The 17,804-nt window shown below is 44.9% G+C and overlaps 1 protein-coding gene and 1 non-coding gene across 4 annotated transcripts; both read right to left on the bottom strand.

Annotated features, from left to right (window-relative positions):
* Window positions 1–1,049: 1,049 nt before the first annotated feature.
* Nfe2l3 (nuclear factor, erythroid 2 like 3) lies at window positions 1,050–17,755 on the bottom strand. Of its 3 annotated transcripts, none has more exons than XM_008841492.3 (4): window positions 17,051–17,755; window positions 8,767–8,940; window positions 3,397–3,480; window positions 1,050–2,900 (listed from the first exon to the last, which is right to left on the bottom strand). In XM_008841492.3, the coding sequence occupies exons 1-4, from the start codon at window positions 17,567–17,569 to the stop codon at window positions 1,707–1,709; spliced, it is 1,971 nt and encodes a 656-aa protein (XP_008839714.1). In that variant the 5' UTR covers window positions 17,570–17,755; the 3' UTR covers window positions 1,050–1,706. The 3 variants fall into 3 exon arrangements, with proteins under 3 accessions (XP_008839714.1, XP_029423402.1, XP_029423403.1); XM_029567542.1 differs by having other exon boundaries at window positions 17,081–17,755; XM_029567543.1 differs by lacking the exon at window positions 3,397–3,480.
* On the bottom strand, window positions 6,072–6,209 carry LOC115071788. Its single transcript, XR_003850866.1, has one exon. It is a non-coding gene; the product is annotated as a small nucleolar RNA SNORA2/SNORA34 family (small nucleolar RNA).
* Window positions 17,756–17,804: the final 49 nt, after the last annotated feature.

The following is a 17,804-nucleotide window of genomic DNA, read 5'->3' as shown; positions in this document are numbered from 1 at the left end:
TGTCTTACCTAGTTCTTTTGGTTTTGATAGTGAAGTAACTCAAAGGTAAGTCAGATTAATGTCAAACAAGTGTGAGCTCTTCTAATAACTAATGTACACCAAATACTTTGTGACTAAGAAAACAAAACTAAAGGTTTGTGGAGGAAGGAAGACATTAACCTATGGGAGGGAAACTGTTTAGAGATGTGTTTAGCTGTATCTGTGAGTCAGTACTTGATCCAAGCTCAAGGTTTGAGGTTGAAGAACTTAAACGTAAGCGGGAAAGTATTACTATTCTGTGAGTGAACTAAAGCAAAAAGCACATGCTGGTTAAATAATGTGGAATGGTCTGCACAAGCATGGGGAGAACCATTGGGGAAGCATTTTATAAATAAATTTGTTGGTAGGTAGGATCAAAAACTGAAATTGTTGGGATCAGTTTTTCCACAACATGGACTTTAGCATCAGACTCAACTTGGTGGCAAATACCTTCATGTGAGCTGGCCTCAATCTAAAGATAACTACCTCAGTTTTTTAGTAAGGTTCTCAGACATTGGGAAACAATCTTGGATGTAAGGTTTGGCATACCCATATATGTATATGGGTTTGGCTTTCCAAGTGTTTGCAGAAATATTAGGAGTTAAGATTCTGAACAGACTAGTAAGTCCATACTGTAATTGGTAGTGTAGTGAGTGTTCTAAAAGACACCTTTCAAATCTACCAAATTAGTAAGGTTCATTGTGAAACCCATACCACTGAACCTTACATAAAACATCTGGAAACATTTCCTGGTGAAATCCAGGTCTTACAGAAATGGCTGGGCTTAATGTTAATTTTCTAACCCAAGAGACAACCTCATATTTGTATGGCTTATGATAGTCCACATTGTAATCTGTTCATGCCATTTTTAGATAACTTGGGCATCATAGAAATAGTACATTAAAAAAAATTAATCCCCAAAATGGGTGGGCAGTCTGAGCTCAATCATAAAGTGCAGAAAATGTATTAGATTTTCATTTAAAGACCATTATTTCTGATTTCTCTGGTTTAATGTGCAAGCTTTTTTGCTGTTTTTTTTTTTTAATTTGTCCTATTTTATTCTGTATTAACTCTTTACATTGGTCTGACAGTAAATTTATTAGCTCCAAAATATAGATTGTCAGAATCTAGGCTGGTTTTAGTATTGTCATGTGTGTGCAGGTATTTGCATTCTATTTGGATTTAGGACTATGACCCTGACCTGTTAACGTTCTTTATAAAGCTGGAATACTTCAGTGTAAAGTTTGGCCATGTCTAATTAACCTATGGAGGCATTTCCTGTATTGGGCATATTTATGTTGGCTTAAACTTTAGTTTGACCAGTTAATTGAGGGTTCCCCCACCCTAGGGCTAGTAAGGCAAGCTGACTTGGACTTTGTAAATGAAATACAAATTCAAATATAAAATTTATTTTCACTATTTTACAAATATTAAAAAGTATCTTTCAAAAATGTTAAGGCTGCTTTCCTTTTAAGCCATAAACCTCAAGTCTTCATCTTACTAAAATGTGGCTATGAAGCAATGAGATTTTGATGGCGTTTTAACAATTTTAGTCCAAAACCTTGGAACAGAAAGCATTTGTGTTGTGTGTATGGCCTTAATGTGATTCAAGTAGCAGTACATATAAGTAAAATTCATGCTAGAAACACAAATTTGAATAGTCTCTTGATAAAGGTAATTGGTAATCTTCAGTTTTTTCTTTCCCCCTTCCTCTTACCCTTTTGGGCTTCCTTTCTGTGGCCTGATGTGACCAGGTCTTTGGGTACAATCAAAACTGTTCCATCATGGCTACATTGAAGTGCATATTGGTTTGGATTGACTGGCCTACCTTGGTCATCTCTTAACTTACTAAAGACATCATAATAAAGGTGGTGCAGTTTCTGTTTCATTATGTCGATAGCTTTGTTACATTGACCTCGTTCTCTGTTAAGGGCTTCCTTCTTTGCTTGCAAGTTACGTATATCATCTTCCAGGTTTAAAATTAGGTCCAATTTGCGCTTCCGGCAGTTCTGAGCAGCAACTTTATTTTTCCCTCTACGCCTGATATCACGGATGAGTGAGATTTGTAAGTCTGTTAGGTAGTACCTACTTAACATGCTGTTGAAATTGTCAACAGGCATACGAACAATTTCATCCACAGAAAAGGGAATATGTAGAGCTTTAGCACGCTGTTCGTCACGGCTCAAGTCTCTATCTGGGTTGATTTCTCTATTGGTTTTCTGTGACTTTCCAGGCCAGGTAAGAGATTCAGTTGTGGGCTCTGGTGCACAGGTCTGTAAGTGGTAAGTGTGGTTATGAAATACATGTTGACACCCCAGATCCATGTGACAAAGTTTATGGGGTTCTGTGTAGCAGCCACCTACAGCACCTTCTAAATCGTGAAAAGAAAAAGGCTGAAGGTCTCTATAATTTATAGAGTGAGAATTAGACTTGGTAATAGAGTTGCTGTCATGACTTGAATTTAACAAGAGTTCAGAATCTGGTTCTTCAAAAGGTTGAAAAACTTCCAGTGAACTGAAACCACCTATAGCCAATGACATTGGGTTTATTTCATCAAATATGTTTGTGTCAAGGTCAGACATGAGGTCTTGGTTTGTCTGATTCCTCATTTGATTGATGACAGGTGTGAGAAATCCTGTCAAATTAATTGCAGGAAGGGCTTGCTCAAGATTGGTATGAGAATACAGCTGCAGAGGTGGTTCTTGGGTATATGAAGTCCTTGCTACTGGATCTCTTCCAAATGTGTTGGGACACAGCATGGCTTCGTGAAGATTGACATCATGACTTACAGCATGGCTAAAATTTGTGCTATAATGTGCTGAAGAATTGACTTCTTCATTGATACAGCCTGAGAAAGGTGGAATACCTTCCAGTGAAATGCCCTAAAAAAGAATAGCAACACTATTTCAAAAAGAGTTCTGTTACCTAGCACAGCTTTAATCACCTTTGTCAACTTTCAAGGTGTGTGTGATATGATTTCAACTCACTATACTGCTGTAGAGGGTGTGGTGGTGGTGTCTTGAATAATCAGGTAATTAGAAGCTGATGTGTGAGATGGAGCTCTCATCCTACCAATTGATGTTTAAAAGTCCAGATGGAAGAGGGGTCAAGTATAAGCTAATGAGCAGTTTGCGGTGAGAGACTGCTACTAGGAAAACCAAGTAAAGCTAATGGTTACTTCCAATTTAAGATACTAAATCTGGTAGAGGAATGGTATACATAATTTGTAAATTCTTAAAAAGTATGTGTCTGTGCTAATATGCACTACATATTGCAGAAGTGTGAAACTAATAAGCCATCGAAGGAGAAAGGTTCTCTTGATTAACATAAGTTTGCCAATGCAGTGTGTTCTTAGGACAATTCCAAGGTTCTTGTTACCTCCAGGGAATGTTCAGGCTGTGATGAAAGCAGCTGAAAGAAGTCTTCCAGAGAGAAAGATGTATCTGCCCAATTTAGATGGCTCTGTATATAAAAACAATACAGAATGACTTTTTTCAAGAGGCTATGTAGTTAAGGCTGGCTTGGATTTTGTGGCAATTTTGCCACAGCTTGAGTGCTAGGATGGGTCATATAAAAAGTAAGCTACATTTAAATCTTACTGTCCAAGCAAGGATTATTAACTGTAAGGCTTTTCTTTCAACTTTGTATCTCCAGAATTCCTTTCCCTGCTATTGTGCTGAAGAATTGACTTCACTGATAAGGGCCTGAGGAAGGTGGACTACTTTCCAATGAAATGCCCTTAAAAAGAATAGCAACACTCTTTTTAAGAGTTCTGTTACCTAGCACAACTTTAATCACTTGTCAACTTTGAAGATGTGTTAATCAGTATACTGCTGTAGAGGGTGTGATGGTGTCTTGAATAATAAGGAAATTAGAAGCTGATTTCATTAAGTTGTGTGAGATGCAGCTCTCATCCTACCATCCTGCTACTAAAATAGGTAGGGCCTGGGGAGATGGCTCGTAGGTTTAAAAGCAATGACTGCTCTTTAAAAGCAATGACTGCTCTGGCAGAGAACCCGGGTTTGGTTCCTAGCACCCACACAGATAACCACCTGCTACTCCAGTACATTGTGGGCATATATGCAGGTAGAACGTTAAATATTGTACGTGTAGTGAGGTAATTACACACTTTTGGAGGTCAGAAGAACTGGGGTTATAGATGGTTGTTAGCTGCCCTGTGGGTGCTGGGACTTGAACCTGGGTCCTTTGCAAAAGCAGCCAGTGCTCTTAACTGCAGAGCCATTTCTCCAGCCCCAGGATTTAAAGCTCTTTTAACCAAGAAATTGCCTAGCAGACTTCCTTGCTAATTTGATTGATAAAAAATACTGCCACTGGAGAGGTGGCTCACAGATGTTATGCGCTCCAGAGGATCCGGGTTCAATTCCCAGCACCCACATGGTGGCTACAACCCATCCTTAACTCCAGTTCCAGGGGACTCCGAGGTCCTATCCTGACCTCCACAGCATTACACAACACGGGTGCACTCATAATGCAGGCAATACACTCATACAAATAAAAATATATATTTTTTAATGCTGCCACTTAAAGAGAAATTCTAAGGCGCCCACTTTAATCTCAGCACTCTGGAGGCAGAGGCAGGTAGATCTCTACAAGGCCAGCCTGGTGTGTACATAGTGTCAGGGCAGGTTGGGGCTACAGGGAGACCCTGTCTCAAAAAGATTGGTTTTGTTTTTCCTCCCCTGTGGCCCCAGCTGTAGCTTGTAGCCCCATGTAGACTGCACAGGCCTTGATCTCAGAGATGCCTGCTGCTTAAGTGCTGGGACTAAAGGTGTGTGCCATTATGCTAAATTTAAAATGTGCTTGTTTTCCGTCAGTTTTTGTTTACATCTTGAGCTCAGAAGGTGGAGGCCTGAGGAGATAATCACTAGTCCTGTCTGTAGCTGAGGCTGGGTGGTAGAGCCATAGGAAATACAAATAAAGGCAAGTCAGCAAGGTGGTGCATGCCTTTAATCCCAGGCAGAGGCAGGTGGATCTCTTGAGTTCTAGGATATAGTGGGTTCAAGTCAGCTGGAGCTTATGGGGAGACTGCTTCAAAAAACCCACGGAGATGGGTGGATTGAAAGGACTGATTGAGTCTCTTTAGTGTCCCTAAGCAGCACTCCTGAGTCATTCATTCCAGCTCCCACTGAATTCTGTTTCAGATTCTCTTTAGTCCTAATAAAGAAGAGCTTCATGTAATAGTTCTTTCTCTTCTGAGGATTTTAACTGAAAAGAATTATAAGATCTTATGGAATAGTTTGTCAATGACACCTAAATAGATAAAATTTTGAGATACTTGGTTTCATGAAATTGTCCCTATTACATAAAGCCAGGCATAGTGGTGCATGTCTAAATCTCGGCAATTGGGAGATAGAGGCAGGAGGATCGTACGTTTAAGGCCAATGCCAGGGTACATAGGAAGACCCACAAAGACTTGTGGGGCTAGAGATTGCAGATTGGTAGGTAGAGTGCTTGCCTAGCATGCATGAAGTTCTGGATTAGAAATCTCCAGCACTGCATAAATGGTTTGGTGATGCAAGCCTGTAGCTTATGTAGGAAATGGAATCTGGATGATCAGAACTCAAGGTCATCCCTTGGCTACATCGCAAGTTTAGGTCAGCCTGGGAATCAGAGACCCTGTCTCAAGAGAAAGGACCTGGATTTGGTTGCTTTGGCTCAGCTCATGATTGCCTGTAACTCCAGTCCAAAGTGTACTTTAAGTTAATTTTAGGTTGCTGGGAAATAAAGTCAGACTTTTAATTATACACAGTTCCATTTTAGATCAAGAGTTCTTTGCAGTTTGGACAGAAACCATTAGGAAAATAGGTTTGTGGGAGAGGAAGGACACACATAGTATCTCAACCTTTCTGTCTTTTTGAGACAGTGTCTCCCTGTTGCCCCAGCTGGCCTGGAACTCACTGTAGTTGCCCCAGCTGGCCTTGAGCTCAGAGATCCGCCTGCCTCTGCCTCCCAAGTGCTGGAATTAAAGGCATCAAAGGTGTGTGATATCACACATGGCCTTAACCTTTTTTTTTTTTTTTTTTTTTTGGCCCAGCTACATATTTCTAATTGAATTGACTATTACATTTCCAAATTTCTCGAATGGCCAACAGACCACAGAAAGACATTTCTTTAGGCACCTGCTTGAAACCAACAGTTTCAACAAACTGTTGGCCTTGATTCAGGGCCAATCAATCTTTATTTTTCTTCTGCTTGAAACCAACAGTTTCAACAAACTGTTGGCCTTGATTCAGGGCCAATCTTTATTTTTCTTAAGTGAGAAGGGAATGTCTTCATACCACTTAGCATATACCATGTATTCATTATCAGTCTAAGTCCAGGCCTGAGTGACAATGGTCAAATTTCTAGTATAGAATGCTCAGGCTAGGGACAAAGCTGAGCCTGAGTACAATAAGGCACAGCAGGGCATATGCCCATATAATCCCAGCAAATGGAAGGTGGAGGTAGTAGGATCAGGTGTTCAAGACCAGTTTAGGCTAGTTAAGTGACAGAAAACCAGTTTTCTTGAGTGATTTTCTGGAAAGTCTGATTCCAATTGATGCTTGTCCTACATTATAAACACCCTACTTTATCTCAGTACTTAATGAGTTCTACTATCTCTAACTGAATAGTTAGTACAAGTAATTGGAAAACAAAACTTCTGGGAAAATTCAATGAGAAAGCAAAGAAACGGTACAGATCAGGAGAAATAGTAACCAGCGACACAAGGCAATATACAATTGTGTATTAAATGGTAGACTATTTTGAGACAGGATCTTGTTAAGTTGCTGCATGGCTAGCATAGTCATGAGGCTTTCAATCCTGCCTCCACTGGGGTCATAGGCCTGTAACTTGGCTTCTCAATTTTAAAGTGAAACAATAGATTGGCATGGAGGTTTGACGCTAGAGAGAGCAGGGAGTGAAGAGTGAGCTCCCTCTCTTGAAGAGGGCAAAAGAAGCCCCATGGAGACCACTTACTACATGTTTCCTGCAGTGAATGTGTGGAAACCACATATGGCAGCCATGAAGTGGTTGAGAAGAACACTTGAAAAGAACTTGCTACTGAATATTTGGAAATAACCTGAAAGGACCGTTTTGGGGACAGAAATGCATTTGTCCTTTCTGAGAGAAGGACAGGCAAAGGACTCCTAGCTATGGGGGCATGAGTCCCCAAAGAACCTCAAATGAAAATGCCTATGAGATGAAACTGCTAGCTGACAATTTTACATGTATCCCACCAGAAATAGAAACTGCTGGTTGGAGCCAGTCAACACCTTTTCTAAGTTCTTAGGACCCCCTGCCCCAGGGAAAGCAGCCTACCCAGCAGGGAGGAGAAACGGGAAAAAGAGGCAACCTCAGACATCTGTTTCCACTTGAGGGGTCATTTGACAGCCTAAGGGTGCAGCAGGTGAGAAGACAGGAGGGAAAAGCTGTATTATATTTCTAAGATTTTATTAATAATTGCTATACTAAAAATGACCAGTGCTCAGGATTGAACCTATGGCCTCAGCCATGCTAGGCAAGTACTCTACCACTGGTCTACATTCCCAACCCAACCAGAGATTTCTTAATCTGAATATCTAGAAGCTGTAGCACTGACCTATTCACCAGGCATATTAAAGTAGTTCTAGAGCAGGTTAGAACAGGCTACAAGAGGGCAGGAGTGATGGGAAGGTGAAGAGAACAAAGCTCTTTCTGACTTCACTTGATGTAATGTTTTATAGTGATAATGGGCTGTCTGAAAAGGGCCAGGGCACGGGGACCCTGCCTCCCATGCAAAAGGTTAAGATTTTCAAGGCTCAGCCTCCCAGAGAGGACATGTGCTGAGCAGGTCATGGCAAAGTGCCAGGATAGAGTCTGCTTTGTAGGTAAAAGTGCCATGTATAAATGATGGTGACCCTTCAGGCCCAATTCTGGAGCACCTATGTGCCAGGCTTGTGGACAGGACCTCAGCAGGGCTAAGTGAAAACCAGAGCATGGCCCCTGTGAGGCAAGGAGGAAGCACTGACTGCAGGAAGAATCCATCCATTCCTCATGGTTTCTGGAGTTAATCTGGTTCAGCCAGAAGTACAGAAAGATGAACTCTAGAAGCCTGAGCCTGGCCTCTTAGTTGAGGCCAGGGTTATAAAATGGTTTGGCTGACCTGTTGGTGGACAGAAGACATGGACCCAAGCCTTAGTGGAAACTGAGTAAGATCTGTTTGTAAGGCTGGTCCTGCTTGTTATCCCAGACCTGGCCAGCCTGGCTGCCTCTTCAGGTATTTAATGATTCCTGGGTTTAGAATAGCGCCATGTCTTTTATCCCTTGCCTTGGTTAACACAACAAAACCTACCAGCAAGTTCCTAGAGGGGTATCTGTCATTCTATGGACTAATTCCTACAAAGTACAATTACTATACCCATTTATTTTTTTCATTTTTATTTTATGTGTGTAGTGTACTGCCTGCATGTGTGTAAGTGCACTGGTGCTGTGCAGAGTCAGAAGAGGGTGTTGGATTCCCCTGAAACTGGAGTTATGGACAGTTAAAGACCATGTGGGTGCTGGGAATTGAACCCAGGTCTTTTGCAAGAGCAGTTGGTGCTCTTAATTGCCAAGCCATCTCTCCAGCCCCATCCATAACTTAAAAAAAAAAAAAAATGTATATGTCAGAATTGCTAAAAGCAGTGCATATTTACATGCAAATGTGTAACAACACAAAGTCTACATGAAAGGCAAAATGGCAAGGCTGGAACATTCTGACATGCTTACCTCATTTCTAGATTCAAGGATCTCTGCCTCCCAGCCAGGTGCATCTGCCATTTTGTTTTCATTGTCCCCACTCTGCTGTCGTGATTGCTTGTGGGCTGACACTCCTTCCTCTTTTTCCTCCTGTTTGGAACTGGGATTCACAGCTTCAGTCTTCTCTCTTAGTATCTCATTCTCCTGTAAAAGTACCCAAGAATGTGCTAAGTAGAAAACTATTAATCTCCCCAAATACACAGATCTTTCAAATGGCTTGTATTTATTGTTCAGTGGACCCGGCTGCCCTTGAACTCACAGAGATCTGCCTGCCTTTGACTCAGGGTGCTGGGATTAAAAGCATGTGCCACCACGCCTGGCTCAAACTTTTTTTTTTTTTTGAGACAGGGGTCTCCCTGTAGCCCCAGCTGGCCTCAATTGCCCGCCTCTGCCTCCCAGTGCTGGGACTGAAGGCAGGCCTGTGCTACCATGCCGTTTTTTTTTTTTTTTTTTTAAACTTTTATTACAAAAACTTTATTGAGAATTTCATACATGCATACATATAAGGTGTTTTGATCAAATCCATGCCCACTCCCTCCCCTCCAACATTCCCCCCTCTGAAGAGGTAACCCTAAAATCTTTTAAGGATTAGATACAAGCTTCAAAATACTTTTGACATTTTTGGCCTTTGGAACAGAGTGTGTTGCTAACAGGCCCAAGGACATTTTGACTTTTAGCCCAGAAACTGGCTACATTTCTTTGGCATCTTTTTTTACCCTAACTGCCTAGCCAGTTCCTACCTCCTATTCTTATCACACCATCCTCTGAAGGGGTTACCCAAATTGCCAATAGGGAATAGGGATGCAGACCACTCTGGCTTCTTCCATGCTGAACAGGGACGCAGGGTGAGGCAATTGGAGTACCCCTTCAGTGGGTCTATCTAGACTCCCAAATTGCCTAACTCTTGTCTCTAAGGGGAGAAGAAAGTCCTTGAATCATGAATAGGAGATGTGAAGGAGAAGTAAAGACATGAGTAATTAAGTTCTAGACAGGGAACGAGAAAAAAGAACAGGCCGATTTTCAAATGTTCATATGGGAGTCCATTGGAGTTTCTTGACAAGGGCTTCCAAAAGCATCCCTCTACTGGGTTCTTCCTCATTTTTCCTTTTTCTTCCAAGGTTGGACTAGTTGGCTGGGAAGAATGGCTGAAGAATACTCAGGTGAGGGCCCAGTGACCCTGCTTGGCACTCCCTTAATGAATAAGTACAACTGTCAACAAGCCCGATTGTGACTATGTTTAGTGATCAAGCTCAGCCCAAATCATGGTGATGGTAGTTATTTCATGCAGAAGGGACTGCTGTATAGCATCATCTTATTAAAAAGACTACCATGTGGAGGCTTTTTTTAAAGACAAGGACTCGCCGTACCTCCCAAATGCTGGGATTAAAGGTGTGTGCTACCACACCAGGATGTTTTTCTGACTGAGAGGACAAAACAAAAGGTCCCATCACCCCACTATCACACAGAATTTTTTTAAATGTTAAGACCCAGCCAGGTGTGGTGGCCCACGCCTTTAATCCCAGCACTTGGGAGGCAGAGGCAGGCGGATCTCTGTGAGTTCCAGGACAACTGGGGCTACAGAGAGACCCTGTCTCAGAAAAAGAAAAAAAAGAAAAAAAAAAGAAAATCCACAAATGTTAGATAAAGGGGAGAAATCAAAAGCCAGGACAGAAGACCAATGTCCTTGTGGACCACTTGGGTTTTCTGGTTTCTCTACCTGCCCGACTATACCTCACTTTGTGACACTCTTGCTTTCCCTCCAGACACTGGGTGACCTTGTTCCTGGCCTCCATGTTATGTCTCTCCATGAGACATGCTCACTACAACCCTGCTCATGTGCCCAAGTCCCTGTGTTTCCTGTCTATGGACAATTCCAGTTAGCCATTAGCCTCCTACTGTGGGTCAATACCTCCTAGTTAGGAGAAACAAATAGCATATACAGGCTAGATCAAGTCCATAAGGAAACTCATCACACAGTAGGCATGAGTCTGGGAAGGCCCTGTGTGTGTGTTATCTTTAACAGAGTGATGGACTGGTAACATATATGTAAGACATTCTGGAAAACTCAGGGCAAGTACAGAAATTCTGTTATGAGGGGCTGGGGAGATGGTTCAATGGTTAAAAGCACTGGCTATTCTTCTAGAGAACCCAGGATTGGTCCCCAGCACCACATAGTGACTAACAACTCCAGTCTCAGGGGAATCTAATGCCCTCTCTGACCCCATGGGCACTGCATGACACAGGTGCAGGCAAAACACTTATACACATTAAAGAATTCTGTATGACCAACATTTGGTTAAAAGTCCTATCATGAGCTAGGCGTGGTGGCACATGTCTTTAATCCCAGCACTTGGGATGCAGATCTCTGTGAGTTCAGGGCCAGCCTGGTCTATATATTGAGCTCCAGGCCAGCTGGGGCTACAGGGAGACCCTGTCTCAAAAACACCAAGCAAAACAGTCCTATCATGATAAGGATTGCAACTCACTAATAAAGAGCACTGGAGATGATTATCTTACCTATCTGTCTGTATTCAGAGTGTGCCCCAGTAACATGCTTCATAGCGACCTTTTCTCCAGTCCATGATCACACGTTGCATTTAGTTGCTGTATTTTTTATGTATGAGTGTTTTGCCTGAATGCAGGTAAGTGAACCCATGTGTACAATGCCCACAGAGGCCAGAAGAGGGTGTCATATCCCCTGGATCTGGAGTTACGAATGGTTGTTAGCTGTCATGTGGGACCTAATCTAGGTCCTCTGCAAGGCAGCCAGTGCTCTTAACTGCTGAGCCACCTCTCCTGGAATTCACATTTTATTTTATTTTATTTTTATATTTTATATGTATGCATGTATTGCCTGCACATCGTGCAATGCCAGAGGAGGACGGAAAAGGCTGTTGGATCCCCTGGAACTGGAGTTACAGACAGTTGTTAGTTGCCATGTGGGTGCTAGGATTGGAACCTGTGTCTTCTTTCAGAACAGCCAGTGTTCTTAATCACTGAGCCAATCTCTCCAGCCTGGAATTCACATTTTAAGTAGCTGGAAAAATGCCCCACCATAGATTTCAAGACATTACACATATGACCTCCCAATGCATGACCACAGTGTGGTCAGCCATCACCTGCAACATCATGACCAAAGGAGCCTGAGCATACATGCGTCAGCCTCAGACAGCCTTGGCTGCCCAGAGATGTCTGAATTTTCACAAATCCTACACAGCTATGTCTGAGAATGAGCTATTCCCACACAAGGCTGCACTGAATGGGAGAAGCTTATTTTCCTTTTTGAAGTTTTCAGTGGGAGGGAGGTGTGGCTTACTCAGTGCTGAAGAACAGTAACCAGTTCTATTCTGGGCAAGGTCACTAACTTGCTCTATAACTTTAGGTAGTCCCCAATTTCAACACCTGAGTAATTATAATGACAACTTGAAAGTCTGCTTTCCAGTGCCCCCATCCACTTGAGTGGCTGGTACTGGTCAGGATTTCAGAGCTGACCTACTTTCTACTGGAGGCCCTAGCCTTGAAAGACCCAAGACCCATTACAGTCATGGGACCCATGGGAGCGCTGCAAACCCCTACAAAGTGATGAATATCGGGTGCCTGTGGTGGCTCCACTGACCTCTGTTTCTGGCCTTGTCCCCCAGGCTAGGGCTGATTGAAATTGAACCCTAGTTGCCACACTCCAGATGTTGCAGTTTAGTTCAAGGCAGAGGGTGCCCTGCCCCACAAAAGAAAGGCTACAAGGAGCTGTGGGGCTCAAGGAGTGAAGAGATTTTTTGTAGATGGGTGAAGGTTAGATTGAGTCTGAGAACTGAACCTGCAAGACAAGAATGGCAGGCATTCTGGACAAAGATAAGGGAGCAAAAGTAAGCCTGAAGTTGTCTGGGGGAAGAGAGGGGAAGAAGGTTTGGGATGGAAAACAGGCCATAAGCAATTAGCTCAGATAGCTAGGGTGGGTATTGGTAGCCAACTGGGGAGCCTGAAATCACAAAAATGGAACTGGTTAAGTAATGGGGGAGCTTGTGGAGGCTCCCCAAAGCATAACTAGCAGCAGAATAAAGGGGTTCTCCAGAGTTCCAGCAGGGGGGTTAACAGTAGCTAATACAGAGGTCTACAGTGTGCCAACCCTGCTTAGCTTGATTAGCACCATCTCATTTAATCTGCCCAAAAACTCCTCTGGTACTGTGTTAAAACCCATTTTACAGAGAATGGAACTCAAGGCCCAGAGAGGGGGGAAGTGTGTGGCAGATCACACAACATGGGTTCAACTGACTCAGTTGACCCTAGCTGACTCAGTGCTTACACCTAGATCTCTAGACCAGTCTGCCTTGAGTCTTGGGCCCTGCACATTGGTTTCCCACTGTGTGAGCCCAGAAGCAGGGATATGAAAGGAGGGAGGAAGTGAACAGTTGCTGGAGAGAGGATTTGTCTGTAGCCTACAAAAAAAAAGAGATGATTTGAATTAGGTTCAAGTTTGCACATCAGGCCAGAAAGCCCCAGATTCTTCAGCAGTGCATTCCACGCCCTGCTGCAAAGGACCCCAAACAAACCTGCTGACTCAAGCTGGAGCAGGAGCAAGCTAGTTGACAGCAGGGTGATGGATGGGTACTGTTAAGGGTTAAACTTTACCCTCTAAAATTCTTATATGGTCCTAATCCCTGAGACCTTATAATGTAACTGTGTTAGGAAACTGGGCTATTGCAGATGTAATTAGGGGAAAAGATAGAAGGGTGGACCCTTGTATGATTGCCCTAGTGAGGCAGATACACATGGACAAGGGTTGTGTGGAGAGAAAGGCAAAGCCTGGGCAGCAGAAGCCAAAGAATGCCAATGACTCCAGCAAAACACAGATACTCCCACTAGTCATCAGAAGCAACCAACCTGCTGACACCTTGACCCTCAAAGTCTTGCCTCCCAGTAAATTTCCACCTAGTCTGTGAAGCAGGCCTAGCCCTCTGATACAGTGACGTATGCCATTCCTTTTTACTGGAGGAACCCAAGTCCATCTTTACAACATCCACTCATAGCAAAGTGAAAAGCTACTGTGAAACATCACACTGCCATGGAGACCGTGTCTGTATTACAACCGAGTTAATAAAATTAGGGAGTATCTATGATACTGAAATGGAAACAAATTTTACTTTGTCTATTCTTCCTCTTCTCTTTACGCTTCAAATTGAATATGAACTGCCTGTGACCTGAAGGGAACACCTAATAAGCAGTAAGTCAAGTGGGACCTCTTACCCAGCAGAAGGTGGCTATCACAGAAGTGAAAACCACAGATGACCCTCTCAATTTTCATATGGCAATAGCTTCCTGAAACACTGATGATGGCTTAAGTCTGTTACCAAACTTCAAATATGTTCACACATTCAGTTGGGCTTGCTTCCTCGGCTGGAAGCGAATGGCTAAGGCTGTGAAAGGAGCTTGTCTGCTCTGGGGAATCCCAGAATCTGTTTTCATTATCATTATACTCTAAAACCAGAATCTCCTAGAACTCGAATGCAAATCACTGGAATGATCAATTATCTAGTTAACTATCTGTATTCTCACCAGGCAAGTCAACAGTAGCCTCCTAATACATAATGCAAATCACTGGAATGATCAATTATCTAGTTAACTATCTGTATTCTCACGAGGCAAGTCAACAGTAGCCTCTAAACACTTAAGACATGACAGGCACATGGAGTGAAATTGTAATCCTCACATTGTAGAGGTGAAGAAGAAAATGAAGCTCTAGAAGGTTGAGTAAAGTCACCCAGGGCTGTAAGTGAAAGGACTGAGATTCAAACCAGGCAGCCTGGCTCTGATATTTCCTCCCCCTAATAAGCAAGCAATCTGGATATGGAGACAAGTCACAAGGATACCATGAATAGGCACCAGTCAAGGGTTTTAAATGGAAGGAAAGAACAACTGTAATCCAGGTCCATGTTGGCATTTGGCATGCATTTTTCCATTTAATCAGCATAACACCCCTCCAGGTAAATTGCACTCTCCCAATTGAAGTAAGACAGTGGGGCTTGCAGTGATTCAAATAACCCGTGGGACCAAGTGTTAAGAGACAAACTCAGTAATTGCAAAAACTAGCCCATTTTTCTCAAAGCCATAGTCTTCATTATGAATGTACAACCTGTTTTAAAAAACAAAACAAAAATCTCAATCCAAATCCAGCATGATGGCACATGCCTATAATCTCAGCACTGGAGAGAAGCCAGGAGGATCTGGAGTTCAAGGTCATCCTTGATGACATAGCAAGTTCAAGGCCAACATGGAATATATGATATGTGGTCTCACAAAACCAATCAACCAGACAACAACAAACAAACAAATAAATCCAGCACCAGACAGCAGTTGTCTTGGGGCCAGGAGACGGGGCTGAGTGGGGGACTGACTCATACCATCCTATTTGCATGTTTGTGAAGAGAGCCTGACACCAGCCTACAATACCTAATTAATATGCCAATCTGGGATAGGAGAGACTCAGTTTCTTCCTCCACCTCTGGCATTAACTGTGCGGCCCTAGCCAAGTCCCTTGACCTTGGGTTCTATTTTTCATAAGTACAAAGTGGACATGTAAATGACATTACTACCAAGAATTAGCCTTTAAAGCTCTAAGGTGCTCAAAGCTAACCACTGCCAGACTGTACAGAAGCAGGGCACAGCTACCATGGTCCAGCAGGTGCACACCCTAGCCCAGCCAGGGAAGGCACTGCCAAGAGAATGGGAGAATGCAGGACTGGAGGAGGCAAGATGGCAACAATGACCACAAGGACTTCATTCTGTCTTCTAGGAAACAGGGATTCCAGATCCTTCTTATGAGGACCTGGCTAGCGCAGAGGGAAAAAGAGTAGGCTTAGGAGCCTGATGCCTAGATTTAGATTCCACCACCACCAGCCAATTCTGTTACTTTGTAACAGTTTCTTGACCTCTGTGTTCCCAGGTTGCCAGAGCTGGCTCCAAGACCAGCCTGTCAGTCTGTGTAGATGTCACCCTGGTAATGGTGGGAGGGAAATCCTCAGAGGGATCAGCCTCCCTTCCCTCCAGAGTTTTGTACACTTAACAAGCTGGATGGCATTTGGCTGTGGGTGGGCTATGGTAGTACCACTGGAATTTCAACCCTACTGGTTACTGAACCCGGAAAGGTATAGGGGCAGCAGGTTCCCTTTTAAAATAAAAAGTGCCCCCACCGTTAGGGTGCAGATCCCTGGAATGGAGAGAGGAGGGGCTTCCTGTTTTTTTCTAAACCAACAGGGGCCCACGAAAGACCGCCACTAATCCCCACCCCATTGGTTCCCATCCCGGGGAGGAGGAAGGGAGCAGATCAGCGTAACAGTGAATCACCAGTAGCATCACACAGGACTCTTCCAAGAGAGGGTGGAGAAGCCCGTGAGGGAACTGCCTACACCAGCAGGGATTCGCGGATGAGCGGCAAACAAACCAGTTTAGCCCTAATTCCCATTTTGCATAAGGCTGTGCTTCACAAAAACAACATCCTACGAACACTTGTTGGTCCACACCAGTTTACACTAAGCTTTGGGCCTAGCCAGAGCTTCAGATACAGAGGGCTTGCGAACTCCAGGCCACAGATCTTGGGAACTCTTTTTTTAAAAAAAGTTAAGCCTAAGGGATGCACCGGTAAAACCAAAGAAAATCAAAGGGAAATAACTTGTCTAGTGTTAAGGTACCTGTTTTCTGTATGCTTAACGAGGGGTTACCCAAGTCCACAAGGAAGAATTTTAGGCACGGGTGGATGGTTAGATCACAGAGGGTATCAATCAGTACTGAACTGACCACCAGCTACACAACACAAACTACAAACAGGCTACAGTTGGTTTAAATTCAGGGCGAAGACCCTGCGTTAGGCTGGGTGTGGGGTTCTTAAGAGAGATGTGCATCTTCTCAGACAAGGCCTCCAGATCCTCTGGTCAGGCACAGGTTCCAACATAAAGGCATCTTACAGCAGGCGAGGAACTGAAAGACATCACTTCCCCAGCTCCGAACTACCCCCAATAGCCATCAAACACAGCGAAGGTGTTCTCTACACGCAAATGGGTTTCACCCACTTTCTCAAAAACCAAAACTAACAAATCCAGCACTAACGGCCTTGCGGGAACAGGTTCCCTACAATTGCCCAGGTTGAAGGAGCAAGGAAAGCGGGTGTGCCTGTGCCCAGCGCCGCCGCAACCCTCAAGGGCTCGGGTCCAGCTCCCCCAGCCCTACCGCCGCGGATGCGCAGGGCTCAGTCCTCTGGGGTTACCTGGCTCGCGCGTCCCCCTGCGTCCCGCACCTGCGTCGTCGGTTCCGCTGCCCCTTTCTCTTCGGCGCCGGCCAGCGGGCTGTCGCGGGCTGCTCGGGGGTCCCCGTCGCCCCCGGCTGCGACCTGGCTGCCGCCTTCTCCTACAGCGGAGGACGCGGCGGCGCCAAGCAGCCCATGGGCGCCGTCTGCGTCCCCGGTCGCCACGCTGTGCACCAGCCACGCGTCCACTCGGGTCCGGGGGATGAAGGGGACCCCGAGTGAGCGCACCTCACGGAGCAGCTGGCCCTCGAGGGGTGCGGCGGGGTCCAGCTCCCGACTCTTGGGGGGCAGAACGCCTCGGGAGGGCGCGAAGGGGCTGAGCGCGTAGGCGCCGCGGGCAAGCAGCTCATCCCGAAACAGGGAGGCGGGCGGCGGCAGCAGGTAGAGGTCCAGGTCCACGCGGAGCCCGGCCAAGCTCAGAAGGAGCGTGAGGTGCAGGAGGCCGCCGCGCGCCGTCCACCACGGCTTGAAGAGCTTCATCTCCCACGGCGCGCCCCGGCGTCCACGGGGCCCCCTCAACGCCGCGATGGCAGCTACCGACCTCCGCGCCACGAGCACCTGCCGGGAAGATCCGCGGAAGGCAGACAATGGGCGGGGCGTGCGGGGCCCACCTCGGAGGGGCTCCCACGGCCGCCAGCACTATGTTTGGCTCGGCTGGGCTCGGGAAAGGCAGCGTGAGACGCACCTGCAAACCCAGCGGGCGCACGCCCGCCCA

Source organism: Nannospalax galili, unplaced genomic scaffold, assembly GCF_000622305.1.
Source record: "Nannospalax galili isolate Female #2095 unplaced genomic scaffold, S.galili_v1.0 scaffold158, whole genome shotgun sequence".
In the NCBI taxonomy this organism is placed as follows: Eukaryota; Metazoa; Chordata; class Mammalia; order Rodentia; family Spalacidae; genus Nannospalax; species Nannospalax galili.
The sequence above is the reverse complement of the archived record's forward strand: the minus strand, read 5'-3'. Positions and strand labels throughout refer to the sequence as shown.

What these genes read in the sequence shown, in the direction of transcription:
- Nfe2l3 (XM_008841492.3), bottom strand. Translation starts at nt 17,569, where the DNA reads ATGAAGCTCTTCAAGCCGTGGTGGACGGCGCGCGGCGGCCTCCTGCAC. An exon ending in TCCTTGAATCTAGAAATGAG is followed by an intron (nt 3,481 to 8,766) that starts GTAAGCATGTCA and finishes TTTTATATACAG; the next exon opens with AGCCATCTAAATTGGGCAGA. An exon ending in AGCCTGAACATTCCCTGGAG is followed by an intron (nt 2,901 to 3,396) that starts GTAACAAGAACC and finishes ATTCTTTTTTAG; the next exon opens with GGCATTTCACTGGAAGGTAT.